General features: G+C 44.2%; 1 protein-coding gene across 1 annotated transcript in view; it reads right to left on the reverse strand.

The window, feature by feature from the left end:
- The window catches only part of TENM2 (teneurin transmembrane protein 2), a 2776334-nt gene that overhangs the window by 244567 nt on the left and 2513789 nt on the right, over positions 1-17978 (reverse strand). The window contains exon 15 of the mRNA XM_029583832.1: positions 16768-16953. Within this exon, the coding sequence (XP_029439692.1) occupies positions 16768-16953 (186 nt within the window). The remainder of the gene's footprint in view (positions 1-16767; positions 16954-17978) is intronic.

A 17978-nucleotide genomic window follows, 5' to 3' on the forward strand; every position in this document is an offset into this window, starting at 1 on the left:
GGTTTGTCTAACCACCTCGTGTATATACAGACTGCTGTCGGCAAGAGTTTGCACTTTCCTTCCAGCCATCAGTAGCTGTATTTGCCCTTCTGAAACTGGTGAATGAATGCAGCATGACACAGGACACAGAACTCATGGCAAGACCAAGAGCGCCTGGGCTGCCGCATTCAGAAATCTCGTGTACCTGCTGCAAACAGCCTGCAGGGATTGTAAGATCCCTGCTCTTGTACTGCTCTCCTTATTCGCAAGATGGCCCAAGAGCAATGTGTATAGCCAGTACAGCATGGGACCTGTTTACTAGAGTGCGATACATTTACTGCCTATAAAGCTACCACGGGATTTACTAAACAGCAGTACCAGGTACCGCGCTTTACTCAATCCCACAGTAGTTCTCCGCAGATTGCCATGTTTGGGAACTTTGTGTATTCCTGGCCGCTGTAACACTCTATAGCGGGGTCCCACATCCCAGGGCTGCTGTGTTTTAAAGGGGTCATGCAGCCCCCTATAAAAGCCCTGTCCCACAAAAAAAAAAAAAAAAATCACTGAGAGTATAGCGGGATGCCTTCTCCCAACCCCCTCCTGCAAACTTGAGGAGATCAAAATTAAAATACGGGACCCTTGATCACACCCCCAGTCAGGAAGCTCCACCTCTTGATAAATCACTTCCACCCCCCCCCCCCCCCGAAGCATACTATTAACCCTCGGTGATGTAGTGGAGGCAGGAGCACCCCCCAGCTAGCTCCTACTCCTCCGGCTCAATTTTCCAAACAGCACCAGCGGTCCACAGATGCACCTTTGCCACTTTCTTCTGATGGGGCAAAGGTGCAAATGGGGTCAAGCCGGCACTATTTTAAAAATGGAGTTGGCCGGGCAGGAGCCAGTGGGAGTGCTCCCTCTCCCCATTAGACCAACCAGGTGTAGGAGGAGGGGTCTTGGGGGGGGGGGGGGCAGAGCTTAGTTACAGGACAAGGTCCTTTATTTTAATTTTGATCCGCTCCAGGATGTAGTAGGGAGGTTGGGGGCGCGCCCCCCCCCCCCCCCCCAGGAGCACTGGAATGCGTGTCAGCATTCCGATGATGATCCCGTGAGGAAATGCAACTGCACCTTGTTAGGGGTAATTAATTTTCCACTGAACGATGCAACTAGCGAGGCTCAATGCAAGCCCTGCTTTTCAATCTTTGGAAACTTTACCATTCTACAGGTTAATACAACATGTTAAAGTTCCTATCTTTTCTTCTTCTTACTCCTAGTTGTACGTATCCTTGTTTATTGTAACTGTATTTATAATATGTATATTACATATTTGGTTCTATGTTCCAGTTATTACCCCATTGTTTACTGTAAACCGGCTTGATGTGATGTTATCTCGAATGCCGGTATAGAAAAAAATCAAAATAAATAAATAAATAAATTTACACAGCAATGAACTCATTTGCCTGCATTTGCACGTGAAACAGATCATTACCACACCCGCATTGTCTTGGGTTTGTAGGCCAGGAAATAATGCGCGGACATTGCAATTTCCACGCACTGTTTCCTTTTTTGCCATGTTAATGCTTTTTAATGTGTGGTAAATGACGTTTACTGCAAATGAATGCATGAGCATAGCTTAGATCATAAGACCCCCCATGTTAGGGAAGCAGAGCGCTTTCATACAAGTCCCTATGTTTCTATATGGTTGAAGCACTTGGAAACATTTGACGGAGGCAATCTGCCTATTATGACCATGGTAGACTGAAAAAAAATCCATAGGCTAGAAAATGTAATGCGCTCAAGCCAGGTATGGCATACACTACGTCTGATCTCCTCATACAAACTCTGCATGGCAACAGCCTGTACCTGTCGATTACTTGAAGCCGAGATAGCAATGGTGCATTGTTTCCTACAAGCATGTGCCTGTTACCTCTCAGGCCTAGCCAATTTCACCTGCTTCCTGTGCGTGAAAGCAGTTGTGACTTAATTTTTGTGTGAGGATTATTAGTTTTTTTTGTTTTGTTTTGTTTTTTTTTTAACTACTGTAGCATGGGAATGCTTTATCCACAAACCAACTAATTTATATCAAATTATAAATAATGTCCTGACACCACAACTTTCCTCTTAACCCTCCTAAAATCCCATAGGGCAAAAATATTTTAGCACCAAGACCCACTTGTAGGTTAAAACAGAGTTATTTCCCTTTAGTTTATAGGCTCATTTAAAAATGCTTTGTGCTCTCGGGAAGCCCTTGACCTCAGCGTTCACTGGTATGTGTTGATTTCAGGCATCACAGATTTTTTTTTTTTTTTTTTTAAACGGATGGCATTATAATTGAACGGTAGAAAACTGTCTAGTGAGCAACTCTGCTTCATATGTAGTAAGGATCTTTGTTTTCAGTTTTTATTTTATTTTTCCTGTGAATTTAGCAGTGTTTAGTATAATTAAAAAAATGGGAGAAAAATCTGGAAAAAACAGATTTCCCCCCATTTTTGTTTGCTATAAGAAACACTGAAATTTACTGAAAATGAAGGTCCCTATTCATAAGATATGCAGTAAAATAATGATGCTGATATTCAGCTAACCTAGAGCAGATTTAAGTTGACTGGATAATTTTGTCTGGTTAATTTAATTGGAATATCTGGTCTAAAGTTAACCACAGTTGTCTGATTCAATTTTAGGCCTGCTATTTGGCTGGTCAAAAACATCAGGGTAACTTTGTCCAATCAGTGCTGAACATCAGCAATAATTTAAAGACCAATGTTAAACTGTGCTCAGGGAAGGCCCCCCCCCCCCAGCATCATCTCTTGTTATCTTGCTAAATTTTGTATGGGCAATGATTTATTTACCTGGACTAAATTTAACCAGTCGGGGGGTCAGGGGGAAGAGGAAATTTATTAGGCTAACTCCAATAATTAATTGGAAAAAGCCCTTTGAATATAAGCCCCCAATATGATGATCTCGGAAAGAAACATGGAACGAAGCATCATCAGATCAGTGAAGAGGTCTTCACATTAATGACAATGTGTGGTCACAAGCTGACCACTGTACAAGGGCTTTCCAGCTGTTGAAGTGATTAGATATTCTCTCTTAAAAAGCAGCTCAACATCTTTTCACACAAAGAGGACAATCTCTTTTGCAGAAAATTCGGAGTTTTTCTGGATATTTCTGCTGACCCTGGCCACACTCCATTGTGTTGGTCTATCCTGAAGAATGAATGAATCCTAAAGTCAGCTTTAACAGTGTATACAACCTACATGCAGTATCTGAAAGGTAGACCAATTTCCATTTTGCTGAGTTCAAATCCTGTTTGCAGTCATATTCAGACTGGATCAGTAATACATTTCCTACATTTCCTTCTTAGGGTGTCACTGATGCAATAATAGCAGCAATTTTTTGAATTTAGCGCAATGGTAATAGCTTTAACTATACTGCTCTGAAGTGCCAGAACATCCATTTAAAATATAACGTGATTTCTCCTGTGTGTGTAGCTGTACATTCTTTTCAGGTGAATAAAGTACTATAGACAACTGTTTATACCCAATTACAGTGAAAATACAGCGGTTTCTGATAACATACAAATATGTTGAGTGTTATACTTCTACAGATACGAATATTTTTTTTATTGCAATCTACTTTTTACATTTTCTTTCATGTGCATTATTCATGCAAAGAATGAGTGCACAACATATATGCACACAAACCCAACACATCTAAATCAGAGCTTCTTTGGGTAAGCCAGGCTGTTGCTCCCGCCCTGCATGTCAGTGACCACCTTCCAACCTTCAGATTCTGTACATAGTCCAGGGTTCCATCTTGACCACCAATACTCAATGGAACCCCACATTCTTCCATGTATGTCAAACTTTGACAGTTACATGACTTACAAAAAAAAAAAATACAATCTAGCCACCAACATTCACTCCCTGCGCACCAGCTGCATTGACTACCGCAATTCTCTGCACCACAACCTCAATTGCCTCCAACTGTTGTAAAACACAGCAGCAAGGCAAGAGACAAGTCCAGTGACCATGTGACACCTATCCTATATAAGTTCCATGAGCTGCCCGTGGAGAGCAGGATAAAATGTCAAGGACTTTGCATGGCCTTCAAATGCCTGAACCAAACCGCACCATCCTACTTGTTTCAAGTCTTGCCCGCATACACCCCAATGGCCTTTCCAACAGGCCCTTTTATCCAGTTCGTCACTGGCCTCAGCAAGGAAGGCCTGCATGAAGCTGCTTCTCACCCAGTTTGTGCAATATCCTTCTGCTGGACTTACACAAGGAAAAGAACTATCCTTCTTTTCAAAAAAAGAATCAAAACCTGGATATTCAGCCAAGCCTTCCTCTGAACTCTAGATCCCCTCTCATCTTACTGCCTAGTATCCTACCTTAACTGTGAAAACAATATTCGTATTCTACGTGATTATGGGCCATGTTGCTTATCCTATCACTAGGCGTCCTTCCTATACTATGAAATCGGTGTACGCCATGTGATGCTATTTATACAGTTCTGCATTGCACATTTTTAGGCTCACATGATTTTTATGCAACCCTCACCCCCCAACATATGTTTCCCTAGCTTATGGATATTCAGTGGTATCATATCTTTTAATATGTATTTTTGTACATTTTTATGATTGATACACATTATTGAAAACCGCTTGTATCATTGACACAGAGCATGAGCAGTCAATGACATTTCCAGAGGACAGATTCACAATCTGGACTCTAAAGAATAAAGTTTTTGCAAGAAAAAACTAGACAGATAGACTTTCAAGACTGCCTACCTTGCATTACTCAGCAAAACACATCAGTAGGTCAGTTAGGTTATAAGGAGCTGCCTTCTCCTTCTTCCCGGGGCCTCCCTTGCCCCTCTTTGAGACTTTGCTTTATTTATATTCAGAGGAGACACCCTGCCCCCAGAATGCCCTGTGTGAGGTGGACCAGGCCCAGACTGCTGGGTCAGTCTCTTACAGTATTCTGAGGGTTTCTATAGGGCACGCTGTCACATACCCTCCCCCTCAGCTCAATGTTACCCAATTGAGAGACTGCCCCTAGCAGGGCTATTTCCCACCGTAGGACCCCGCTACACTGGCCCCTGGGTCCTGTCTCAATCTGGAGCAACCCTCTTTCCCATTCTCACCCCCACCTGCCTTTGCATACAGGGTTCCCAACCTTGCAATGCCCAGGCCTTTACCCACTGGGGATTCTCTATATCAAGGATAGATTCCTCTTCTCCCAAGGTACCCCTCCCCCAACCTTCTGGGGGTTTATATGAGGCGTCCTTACAGTCCCTCAAGCCCTCTTGGTTCTCTGGGCAACCTACCTTGGTTAACCCCAGAGTCCAATTCCCTGCAATGTCCATTTTACCAGTCTCTACCAGCATTTTGATCTCTCGGGCTGGATTTCCAAGAACTCCATTTCTTCATCAGCCCTGGCTTTCTCAGTCTTTTTCTTTTGCTGATGGGTAGCAGACCAGTTTTCCCCAAACTGTTCTGGCATCTCCTGGAACTCTGGGCTCCAGACCTCTACCACCGCCTCAGTGTTGACTTCTTGTTCTGGCTTTATCCCATCTGCTTCCTGGTCACACTACCCTCGGTGATAGCCATTCTAAAAGGGTGCTGCTCTCCTGTTCGCAACATTGCATAGGACTCCTGTCCTTCTGGCTTTTGCTCTACAGTCTATCAGAATCTGGGCTCTCTGGCCCCTTCCTAGCACCTCTCGGAGGAGTCTCCACAGTCCCTTTCTCTGGACTTCCCATGGCAGTCATTTCTTGGCTCCCTGCAATGTCTCCAACTGTAACAGTGCTCCTCAGCTGCTCAAGAGCGCACTGTAACACCTCATTTAGCTCTTGATCCACGTCTGTGGACAACGCCCATATTTTGGCTATTGTTTGTTGCCATTCCTCTCACCAGGACTCTATGGCTAGCCATTCCTCTCTGTGGGCATCTATGGCATCTAGGAGTGGTTTCAGGCTCTCCCCTCAGCATGGCCTCTTGGGTCTGGAGAACTTGTACAATGTCGTACCCCATTACTATGCAAGTCTCTAAAGCCCTCTGGCTCTTCTTTTTTCTTTTTCCCAGGAAATAAACTCTGCAAGTATCTCTGCAGGGCTAGGAAAACAAAAGAGAAAAAACCTACTGGCCTCTCTGGCCCTTGCTCACTGCTTGACTCTGTACAGGCGGGGATAGCCCCCTTAGCCTATTGAGTCAATGCTGGGTGTGTACGGGTGAGTGGTACTCTCCAGGGAAAGGAAAACACCTTTTTTTTTTCCTCTCCATGCACTTTACACTAGTGTTTCTCTGTGCGGGGCTTAGAGCAAACATTTTCTCCACAAAGGAAAAAACATTCTCTCTTCTTTCAGTGAAGCAGAGTTCCTGCCATTGCAGACACTATCTACAAACTCCTCTCTTCTCAGACATTTCTAGGAGGCTTGGACTTCTGCCTGTTCTAATGGCTCACCGGGTGGAGTTCCGCTGCCCGGGCTTCTCCCGCTGCTTTCTCACTGCAGTATCCCAGCGTCTCTTGGTGTCTGGATGTGGCTTTATGCTAAGTTATGTCCCCACCCACTCGGGTTGTAAGCAGAATTGTTCAGAAAAGCCACGGGTTTTCCCAAAACAAAGTCCAGCCAGGGTGTGGCTGCTCCTGCACCCCGGGCCTATGGTAGCACTGGCCCTGAACACAGTCCCAAGAGTTTGGCCTTATCTGGAAGCAACAACTCCTTCACATTCGAGCCGTCTGGCTGTGCCTGTCTCCTCGGCACAGCCTATGCCAGAAAAGGCTTTTAAACTCGGGCGCTAAAGCCGGGCTCTGTCCTAGCCCAACGGTTCCTCCAAACCAGAGTTCCAGCTGTGCCCGTCCCAGCTTCACTGCTCAGAATAGCCAAATCCTTAAATGTAGTTCCCTGAAGCTTGGCCCACTTTCAGGGGCCTAATTCAGGCACAATCCCCACAGTGTCCTTCCCTTCCCTCACTCGGGCGTCTCCCCAGAGCTGAGGCAGTTTGCCTTCTTCCCTTCTGTAGGAAAATCCCAAAAGCGGGAGAAATACTTTTTACGCAAAACACATGTACCTCCATGTTTTCCTACTCCATCACAACCATCCACCTGGGCTTACCGCTGCCGTTAGCTATGAGTTGCTTCCACCTTCACTATCCTCTTCCTCCTGCCACTCCCACCAGTCTCCTCTCTCTGTCTCCTCTCTTTTAATCCACCCCACACCTGGTTTCCAGCCATGCTCAACTTCCTCTTCCTTGGCCCTCTGGGAGTTGTAGTCCTCCCCTCCCCTGACTGAGCTTTTGGTCCATTCAGCCCTAGCTTGCATTCCCCTCCTGTTCAGCTGTCATAATGGGACGTATCTCTCATTTCATTGTGCAGTCACTTAGTGCAGAAAATCCCCAGTCTGACTCCATTTGTCACAGAGCATGAGCAATCTATGGCTTTTCTAGAGGACAGATTCAGTTTTCTCTTGCACAACTTTATTCTTCAGACAAAACTGCTTACCTTGCAATATTGTAGCAAAACACATCAGTAGGTCAGTTATGCTAAAAGGAGCTGCCTTCGCCTTCACCTTCTCCCCAGAGCCTCCCTTGCCCTCCTGGAAGCCTATGCTTTATTCCTGCTCAGAGGAGGCACCCTGCACCCAGAATGCCCTGTGTTAAGGTGGACCGGACACAGAATGCTGGGACCGGTCTCTTACGGTGTTCTGGGGGTTTCTATAGGGCAGGCTGTCACAACCATATTTGAATCTAAAATATTGTTTTTGGCTAAAATCCCATTCTTTCATGAAAGTAAATTTATTGTCACAAGACTTGTTCCATTCATTTTAAAATGATTAAATCTAAAAAGAGAAGCAAGGTGAGCAGATGGAAGCAAAACAAAAGTGGAGGAGGATGGATAGAGGATGAAAGAAGGAAAGAAGACTTTTGCTGAGGGGTGGGGGATAGATTCTGGTCTTCCATTAAATCTAAAGCATGGTTTCCTATTGACATAATATTTTAACTTGCTCTCCAGCCAAGATTGGTTTCTGCTACTACAAGTATTACAAGTATTTAGATAATTACTGCCAGAAATAGCATCCACTTGCCCAAAAGAGTTGCTTGGAATACTAATTCAGAGCTATCAAACCAATAAGACAGAATTACATAATATTCTGTATGGTAAAACATGGGGCTAACTTACAAAAGGATTTGTGTGTTGATAATTGGTCAGGGAGTTGTGCATGTGCAGTGCCACTTCGCTTGTCCTTTTTCATGCAGTACAAAGAGGTGTTCTGGAGGCAGAACTTATGTGCATTCTTTCATTTTTCAAAAGTACGCACACAAATATGCACGCACCAGGTTACGCCTGCTCCTGAACAGGCGTAACTTGGTGCATGCATGTTGGCGCTGCTTACGCATTCACCTGCGAATTTTCAAAGCAGATTTATGCACACACATATGCTTTGAAACTTGTAGCTAAAGTCTGCAGATAAAAAGTACCCTCAGTCGATAGCCTGTGAGAGCTGTTTGAAAAAAAACAACTCTCCACCAAAAAGGAAAAAGAGGATAAAAAAATGAAACGTAATGTAATATTCAGAGGAGATGTCCATTTCAGTAAGTATCAGTGCTAATGTAGCCCATAGAACAGAACAGTTTACTTTTTTCTTCTTGCCATAACTAAGGAAAGAAAATATATATATGCAGTGGTCAGCATGAAAGGGACATAACCTAGGAAATAACAGTCAACATGGCAACCACTCAATAGAACATGTTCCTTCCCAACATTCCTCAAGGCTGGAAATACAAATGATCGCAACAGTGGTGTGCGGTCGGTCAAGAGATTCTGTGAATGCCCAGTCCATGGCTGTCACTATAAAATTATTTGTGATGGGGGGCGGTGTTCATCTTTCTGATGTGAGGCCTGGCATTCAATGCAAGTTTACGTGCAGCAATGGAACAGGCTATTTTATTTTATATTAAAGCGACTTTAGGGAGGGGGAAGCTGCTAGAGCCAGCTGCTAGAGGCAGCGTCAAATTCAGGGGATCCAACAAGGCATGTGTTATAATTAAGCTACAGTTTAGTTATGCTCTTTGCTTACATTTTTTTCCATACGCTGTGTTCAACTCGTGATGGTGGTAGGGGGCAGCCCGGCCCATGCTCCTATAGCCGGGCTGGGTCCTCCATGCACAGCTGAGATGAAGATGAGAGGTCTTGTCACGTCCTGCTTCTGTGGCTCAGATGATGCTTCCTTACTCCCAGTGAAGGCAATTTTTAAAATGCCCTCCTTGGTGCAGGCTGCAGTTACTTTTTATCCACGGACTTTGCACTGAATTATAATGGGAAAGGACGTGCCCGCTTTCACTTTGCAAACTGCCTTGCCCTCAAAGTGCCCATGAGCTTTTCGGACACAACTTTTCTGGAAAATAATGCCTGTAGATGCTAAACTTTAATCTATGTGCGCTATTTTTGGACCCTGGCCAGAACATGTTCCCAGGGACGCCTTTCCCAATCCGGCTAAAAGCACCGTGCTCTGGAATGCCACGTGCACTTGGAGCCGGATGGAGGGAGAGCCGCCCTCAGTAAGCTTGAAGTGGGGAAAGGGTCTGGCTGTTGCTGGATTCTCCAACAGCAGCCGGGTGATACTCAGATTCAGCTTCTTTCTGATGCTCTGAATTCTTCCAGAGACAGACGGTTAAAGAGACCTACTATTCTTCCAGAGACAGACGGTTAAATGACCTACTATTGACCTAGTCAATAAGCAGCTCTCAATACGGTAACCACTCGCAGTGAATGCATGCGGTTGATGCAATGCGATCATATTAAAATGTACACAAGAAACATGCATTGCTCAGCGGCTGGAAAACCCCACTTTTATGCTAACATACATTTCCACTAATTACTACAAGCAGGAAACTGATCTAAATGGCACTTGAGAATCATTCTACTGTTCCAGGGCAAAATTCACGGTTTCAGAATGGCTGATATCGCTTGTGCCTACCTTACAGTGTGCCAGCAAAAGTCAATTTGAAATGAGTAAACTAAAGTACATTTTGTTTTGGAACTCCAAAATGAGCTCTTTTGAGTAAACAAAAAACAGAAGAAAAATGTAATGCACCATTTAGTTCTCGTTCGGTAGAGAGGCAGATGCTGATAAGCTGCACTGACAGCGCTCAGGCGCTGACGGCTTTTCATGCTCCCGCGACAGGTGAGAATCAACCTTCACAGATCAGTTCCCCTACTTAAAATATGAGATATGTCCTCCTTTGCAGAATACCTTGCACACAACTTTCTCTTGCAAACAAACCGCGGCCTCTTTTGCTGTGCCCCATCATCCCATTTCAATTACATTAAAAAAATATGAATACATTTTACAGGTAATAAGTGACATGAATTCAGTGATAGGACCTAGGTCCTTTGCAGATTGTCATTTGCTGCACAATTTGCCACAAAGAGCCTTAGTTAAAGCAGAGCTTAGGAAAGAATAAGCACAGAAATTGATTTTCCTGATCATCCTAGAAGGCAAGGATCTTTTTTCAACTTGGAGTGAAAGTATAAGAAAAGCACCTTATGACGTCCAAGATATCTCTGGGACTTTAGAGAAATTCTAAACAAATCACAGAGCTATTGTTTTGGTTATATTAACAAGCTTGGTCTGAAGGCTATCAATATATTTTGAAGAATGTGATTTTAATTTAAACTCCTAAGGGTGCAGTGCTCACAAAAGAACCTGGGCCACAGGTTCTTGGCCACCGCTCCTGTTGAGAAACAATAATTCATTATGGATAGGAATGTCCCGTTAAGGGCTATCAAACCTGCTGCCAGGAGGATCCCGATTTATACACCGTCTAGGCAAATATTTTATCGCTGTCTCTGAAACTGTGGAAAATGCAATTCCGTTAACATACTGCTTCTCCATATTGACCGTTCATCCCATCAGGGACCCTTCCCCTCCCCCCGCACAAGACATTTGTAATGCAGATATCAAAGGAAAGGCACAAAATATCTGAATATACCCAACTTTAATAAATCTGTATAATTTTGAAGATAAATGCTCTGGTTAAAGACTGGGTGGCCAAAATACAGCAGAACCATCTTAAAATGGCTTTTTTTTCATGAAAAATGCTTTATGGAAGCAATTTTGAGCACCCTACGTAGTTGCAAAGTACTGGATATTTTGCACCTGCTCTTTGTAATGATGGTAGAGGAGGGGGAGTGGCATTAAAACAGGGTGCACTGGTTTGCTCCCTTGACCTGAACTTGCCCATAGGACTGCCCCCAGTACACACATTGAGAACCCTTCCTCTGGCAGGCGAATTTACCCAGGAATATCACTTTGAAAATGACGTGCTATATAAAATAAAAACAGCATTCCAATTTCTTATTAATATCAGATTAGATATAGCATCTGCTGCATGAAGTAAAGATCACACTCATGCATTAATTAGTTGTTATTTATGCCTTATTTTGATACACATTTTCATTGTACCCTCTTTGTGTGTGTACATAATTAGGACTGCAAAACAGACAAGAATGACTTCAAATGAAGTTTTAACATAATTTCTGCTGTTTGGCAAGTTTTCCTAATGTAAGAAGTTACATGATTTTATAAAAATGTTCACCCTATCAGGAAATATGCTATAACAGTGTTTCTCGGTCTATAAGTATCATAGCAGAAGCTGGGAATGCATTATTTATGTTAATTAGGAGGGGGGCAAGGCTGTCCTGCGATGGACTTATGACCTGTTAGACTGGTCAGTGCATGTGTTTTGTAAGAAACTTTGACAATGAAGTATCAGCTCATGTGTAGTGTTGGACCCTATCTCCATCTATGAAGCTGCCTGTCTAGGTGGCACTGCATTTTAGAGAAGTTTAACCTTTCATTATGCTCAAAAGAATAACCTTAGTGTCAAGCAAGCACATATATCTTCTTGGCTAAATGTCACAGTTATTTTTCTTTATATATTCAAAACGGAGGCAGTTTGCTGGTAAACACTCTTCAACACTTTTCCATTTCTAATCTTAACAATTGTCTCTCAGCAGAAGCCCAGTTGCTCAGCGATCACAAACTCAACATGCCCAAATCATAGTAAGCCAGTCCGGATGTTATTCCATCCTCCATTTCAGAGACCACCCTCCAACCGTCAGATTTTGTGCATAGTCTGAGGATCCACCTTGACCACCAACTCTCAGTGGAAGCCCACATTCTTCCATTTACGTAAACATCAAGCATTATGTAACATCTTAAAAAAACAAACCACGATCTAGCCACCTTCAATCACCCCCTGATCACCAGCTGCATTGACTATCTTAATTCTCTATACCAGTGGTTCTCAACCTTTTTTCTGTCGGGACACACCTGACAGATGGTTCTCACATGCGTGACACACTGACCCATGATCGTCACAGGGCTAGATGTAAATGTACAGTTTGCATCCACGGGAACCCCCCTGATCCACAATAATGGATGTAAAGCAGAATTATGACATTCCCCATTCAACTCATCTACAAAAAAGATATTCTGGTTCTGGTGTCATCTCAGTAACAGCAACTCAAACTCCTTCTACTTTCAGGCTCAATAGCCCTACTTATGAAAAGACAGCAGTTTACCACCAATGCATGTCCTCTTGAGAAAACGCAACAAATAAGACTGATAAAACACTTACATGCTAGTAAAATATCTCTGTAACAGACACAGAACCGACCTAACATACTCCCAGGATCTGTAGTAATGCACATAAACTAATCCACACACAGTTACACCTGTATTATGGAATACACTCAAACAGGAGCAACCCTATCTATGAAAAGGCAACACTATAAATATTAAAATCAGGCCCTAAAAACCAATACACCTCTTATTAGGAAAACAGAACTAACAAGCAGCTATAGATCCCCACACAGAAATAATTGTAAAACTATACTAATAAGCAGAATAAATGTTTCACAACAACTATGAACAGAATAACATCCAACAATTAAAAACTCATAAAAACTATTAAAAATTCTCCAAACACCAATAAAATATTTCAAAAAAAGCAGACACATCACATAATATTAAATAATTAAAATGGCAGTCAATCAAGAAAAATAAACTTAAAAAGCCACCTTTACTTACCCCCTCCAGCAGCTGTCCTACTCCTCTTCCATGCAGGCTGTAGCACACACCAGAAGCAGCAGTAGTGGCTAAGCTCTATACTCATGGTCCTCTTCCTTAGGGCCCATGTCTCTCACACACACACACCATACCAGTCATGCCCCCATGACCAGTTTCTGTCTCTCACACACCAATCATCTCCCAGTCTTTGACAAACACACCAGTCACCTTCCTGAACAGTTTCTCTCATGCCATACACACACACACAGGCTTCCCACTCCCGTGTTCCACTTACATATATGGGCTTCTCACTCTCATAATCACTTTCTCTTTCTCACATACACTCACCAGTCTCTCACTCCCATGCTTGTTCTCTCCACATGCACAGGCTTCTCATTCCCATAATCACTTTCTTTCTCTCACACATACACACACACCAGTCACCTGATCTCTCTCATGCATACACACACACAGGCTTCCCACTCCCATGTTCTCTTTCAGATATACAGGCTTCTCACTCCCGTGCTGTATCTCACACACTCCCATGCTCACTCTTCACATGCACAGGCTTCTTATTCCCATAATCACTTTCTTTCTCTCTCTCACATACACACAAACACACACCAGTCACTTGATCTCTCTCATGCATATACACACACACATAGGCTTCCCACTCTCATGTTCTCTTTCAGATATACAGGCTTCTCACTCCCATGCTGTGTCTCACACACACACAGGTTTCTCACTCCCATGCCCACTCTTCACCTGCACAGGCTTTTCATTCCCATAATCACTTTCTCTCTCTCACACATACACACACACCCGTCACCTGATCTCTCTCATGCATACACACACACAGGCTTCCCACTCCCATGTTCTCTTTCAGATATACAGGCTTCTCACTCCCGTGCTGTATCTCACACACTCCCATGCTCACTCTTCACATGCACAGGCTTCTTATTCCCACATACACATACACACACACCCGTCACCTGATCTCTCTCATGCATGCATACACACACATACACAGGCTTCCCACTTCCATGTTCTGTCTTACATACACAGGCTTCTCCCTCCCATGCTGTGTCTCACACACACCCAGGTTCTCACTCCCATGCTCACTCTCTTCACATGCACAGGCTTCTCATTCCCATAATCACTTTCTCTGTTACACACACATACACACACACCAGTCTCTCTCTCTCATTTCCATGCTCGCTCTCCACGTGCACAGGCTTCTCATTCCCTGAATCACATTCTCTCTCTCACATTCACATACACACCAGTCACACCGTCACCTTACCAACCAGTCTCTCTCATATACATGCACACACACAGGCTTCCCACTCCCATGCTTTCTCACATACCCAGATTTCTCACTTCCATGCTTTTTCTCTCTCTCTCTCACACACACACAAACACACATCCCTGACTGTCTCACATACACATCAGTCATCTCCTTGAGCAGTCACTTTCATTGTCTCTCACATATACACATACATCAGCTCTCTGACCAGTTTCTCTCAATCACACACATACTCTCGATCAAATACATTCTCTCACTTACACACAGGCTCTCAATCACACACATTCTCTCACACACAGGCTGGCTGGCTGCTTCTCTCTCTTTCTGTCACTCACTTCCTCTCTCTCTCTCCCTCCCCCCCCCCCCAACGGTAGCTGCTCCTCCTCCTCCAGCCCCCGCAGGCCAATAAGGAAGAATTCCATCGATCGCGGGAGGCTCCTGCTGCTCTCTCCTCTCCCGATTACCGTCTGCTGCAATAGCTTGGGGGCCGATGCTGCAGCGGCCGCTGCTACTTCATCACGCGGCACGGCCTTTCTTCTTCCCGCGCACCGCGTATCACTTCCTGGTCCGGGGGGGGGAATGCAGGCGCGGGCAGAAGAAAAGGCCAGCCGCGGATGCCACAGATTTTTTTTTTTTTTGCACCGCTGCCGTTGCCGCCGGGCTGGCGGCAACGGCAGCGGTGCAAAAAAAAAAAAAATCTGTGGCATCCGCGGCTGGCCTTTTCTTCTTCCCGCGCCTGCATTTCCCCCCCCCCCCGGACCAGGAAGTGATACGCGGTGCGCGGGAAGAAGAAAGGCCGTGCCGCGTGATAAACTAGCAGCGGCCGCTGCTAGTTTATCACGCGGCACGGCCTTTTCTTCTTCCCGCGCCTGCATCCCCCCCCCACCCCGGACCCGGAACAGGAAGTGGTGCGCGGGAAGAAGAAGGCCGTGCCGCGTGAGAAAGGCCGTGCCTGCTAGTTTATCACGCGGCACGGCCTTTCTTCTTCCCGCGCATCACTTCCTGTTCCGGGTCCGGGGGGGGGGGGATGCAGGCGCGGGAAGAAGAAAAGGGCAGCCGCCGATGCCACAGCTTTTTTTTTTTTTTTGCACCGCTGCCGTTCCCGCTGGGCTTGAACGTGCTGATAGCCCGGCGGCAACGGCAGCAGGGAAGAACGAGCAGCGGGAGGGACCGGGAGCCACGCGACACACCTGCCGGTGCTTGGCGACACACTGGTGTGTCGCCAAGCACCGGTTGAGAACCGCTGCTCTATACCACGATATTCTTCTGCACAGCCTAAACCATCTCCCACTGTTGCAAAACACTGCAGTGAGGCTTTTTGGCAGGAGTCAAGTTCAGTGAGCATGTGAATGCTATCCTGTATAAGCTCCAGTGGCTCCCTATTGAAAACAGGATAAAATATAAAGGACTTTGCATTGTATTCAAATACCTGAATCAAACAGCACCAGCATACTTGTCTCATCTCCTGCCTACATATACTCCAACGAAGGAACTTTGATCCTTCCAACAGACCCTTTTAACTGCCCCTTCACTAGCTACAAGGCTAGCCTGCACAAAGCTTCATATATATGGTTGCTTCGCAGCAAACTTGTGGAACAATATCCCATAGGACTTAACGCAAGGAAACCTGTTACTCTTCCTTTCAGAAAAGAATCAAAGTCTTGTCATTCAGCCAAGCCTTCTCCTGAACTCTGCATCTCCACCCATCTTACTACTAGGTATCCTTCATCAAGTATGAAAACAGTTTTCTACTTTAATGCGCCATGCTTACCGCATTTATGTTATTGCTAGGTATCCTACCTATGCTATGAAATCATTGTACACAGTCCCCCCAAGACGTATGCACTGCAATTTACATTTTCTTTGTAATCCACCTTGTACCTTTTCCTAGGGAAAGGCTATCAAATGGAAATAAATAAATAGAATCCCATCCCTCACTTTCTGGGTGCATCTGTCTATGTCTAGCAGGTGAAGCGGTGATGTTCACTCCTTCACCCTGTCAGTACGATGGGGGATAAGGCAATGATACTGACTGCTCCTCTTGCTTGGCATGGGAGGGATGGGCCCTGTTAAGCAACATGAAAGTTTGAATGCACACTGCATTACGTACATCATATACTAGATTATGCATTTCCCACAGATATACAGATTGGCAAGCTCACTTTCTGCCCCCTCAGGAAGTGGATGCCCAGCTTCGTGTCATTTTGTCAAATTAAGATCTCTATTTTTGAACAAACGTTTTTTCTAATTTATACCCCATCTTGTAATTATTTTGCAGGCAGACAGGTTTTGCAGAGGGAACCAGTGCCCTTAATGGAACAACCTATTGTAATACACAGCAGCAAACACGATTATATGTTATATGAAAATAAAGCAATATGTGCCTGATTCGGTGCCTGTTGTTTGCCTACCAATGGTGCAGTGCTCCCCATTCCAGCCCTCTTTGCATTCACATTTGCCATCTTTACAGGTTCCATGTTCTGTGCAGCGAGGATGGCATACCCGCTGGTCACAGGCCAGCCCAGTCCAGCCCTCCTCACAGCGACATGCTCCGCCAATACAGACACCATGGGTGCCACAGTCCACTGAGCATAACTCTGAAAAATAGAGGTAAATAATTTTAACAATCGCAACTAATATTTATATGATGTTGCACAAAAGGGCGTAGAAGGTGCTACAATTACATGACTTCATACGTTGTTGGGTATGAGATAGAAATGAAGGTTTTTAAGCACCGAAAGCCAAAGCTACTACAACATATGTTACCAAACTCAGAATATGGTGAGTCAATTACAAAAACAGAGATTTCTCTTTTAAAACAGCTATCTAAATAAATTAGTGCAAACCATGGGTTGCTTTGCATGGATACCATGGTTCTATCTATCAAAACAAAATTCTCCTACAGTTGAAAAAAAATCATGATATTCTAGTATTTTGCACTTAGCATAGTGACAGGGGTTGAGTGAAAATTTGTCATGATATTTTGTGATTAGGTTGCTGAGTTATATAAGTCAAGTTAACATGGCCACAAGCCATTATTCCCCTTGAGAACAATGACCCCCGTTTAACTCAATTTAAAGCAGTGTGTCACAGAATACTGGGTATTATATCTCTATAAAATGTCAATTAACCAGCATTATTACTCTATGGGGATTGCTGAATGCCATTGGTGAAGTTGCAAGCCACATGACTGCTGGCCAGATGGCTTCAGACCCTAAAGAAGTGCAATAACTCCCCATAAAGACACAGCTCAAGGGGATCATAGTGTTTTTATGAAATATCTAGAATGGAAAGAAAACAAGTTTTAAAGCAAGCCTCCAGAGATTTAAGTCACTGCAAATGTAAGAACTTTGTATTACATATGTGAGGCTGTCCTATGACCCACAATTGATATCTGCACAGTGCTTTAGTTAAAAACTCACTTTTTTACATCTCCAGCTACTGCACAGTGAAAGTACATTAGGACTTGGGACAATGTTTTTAGGAGCTGACCTTATTAAACAATGACCATTTTTGTTGTCTGATGGTTCCACCTCCTTAAAGGATCATTTCATTGTAGTTTATATACATATCTATACCTATAGATATCTATTTACAAATAGTAATGTGGGGCAATTCAAAT

This window comes from Rhinatrema bivittatum, chromosome 18 (genome assembly GCF_901001135.1).
Source record: "Rhinatrema bivittatum chromosome 18, aRhiBiv1.1, whole genome shotgun sequence".
NCBI lineage: Eukaryota > Metazoa > Chordata > Amphibia > Gymnophiona > Rhinatrematidae > Rhinatrema > Rhinatrema bivittatum.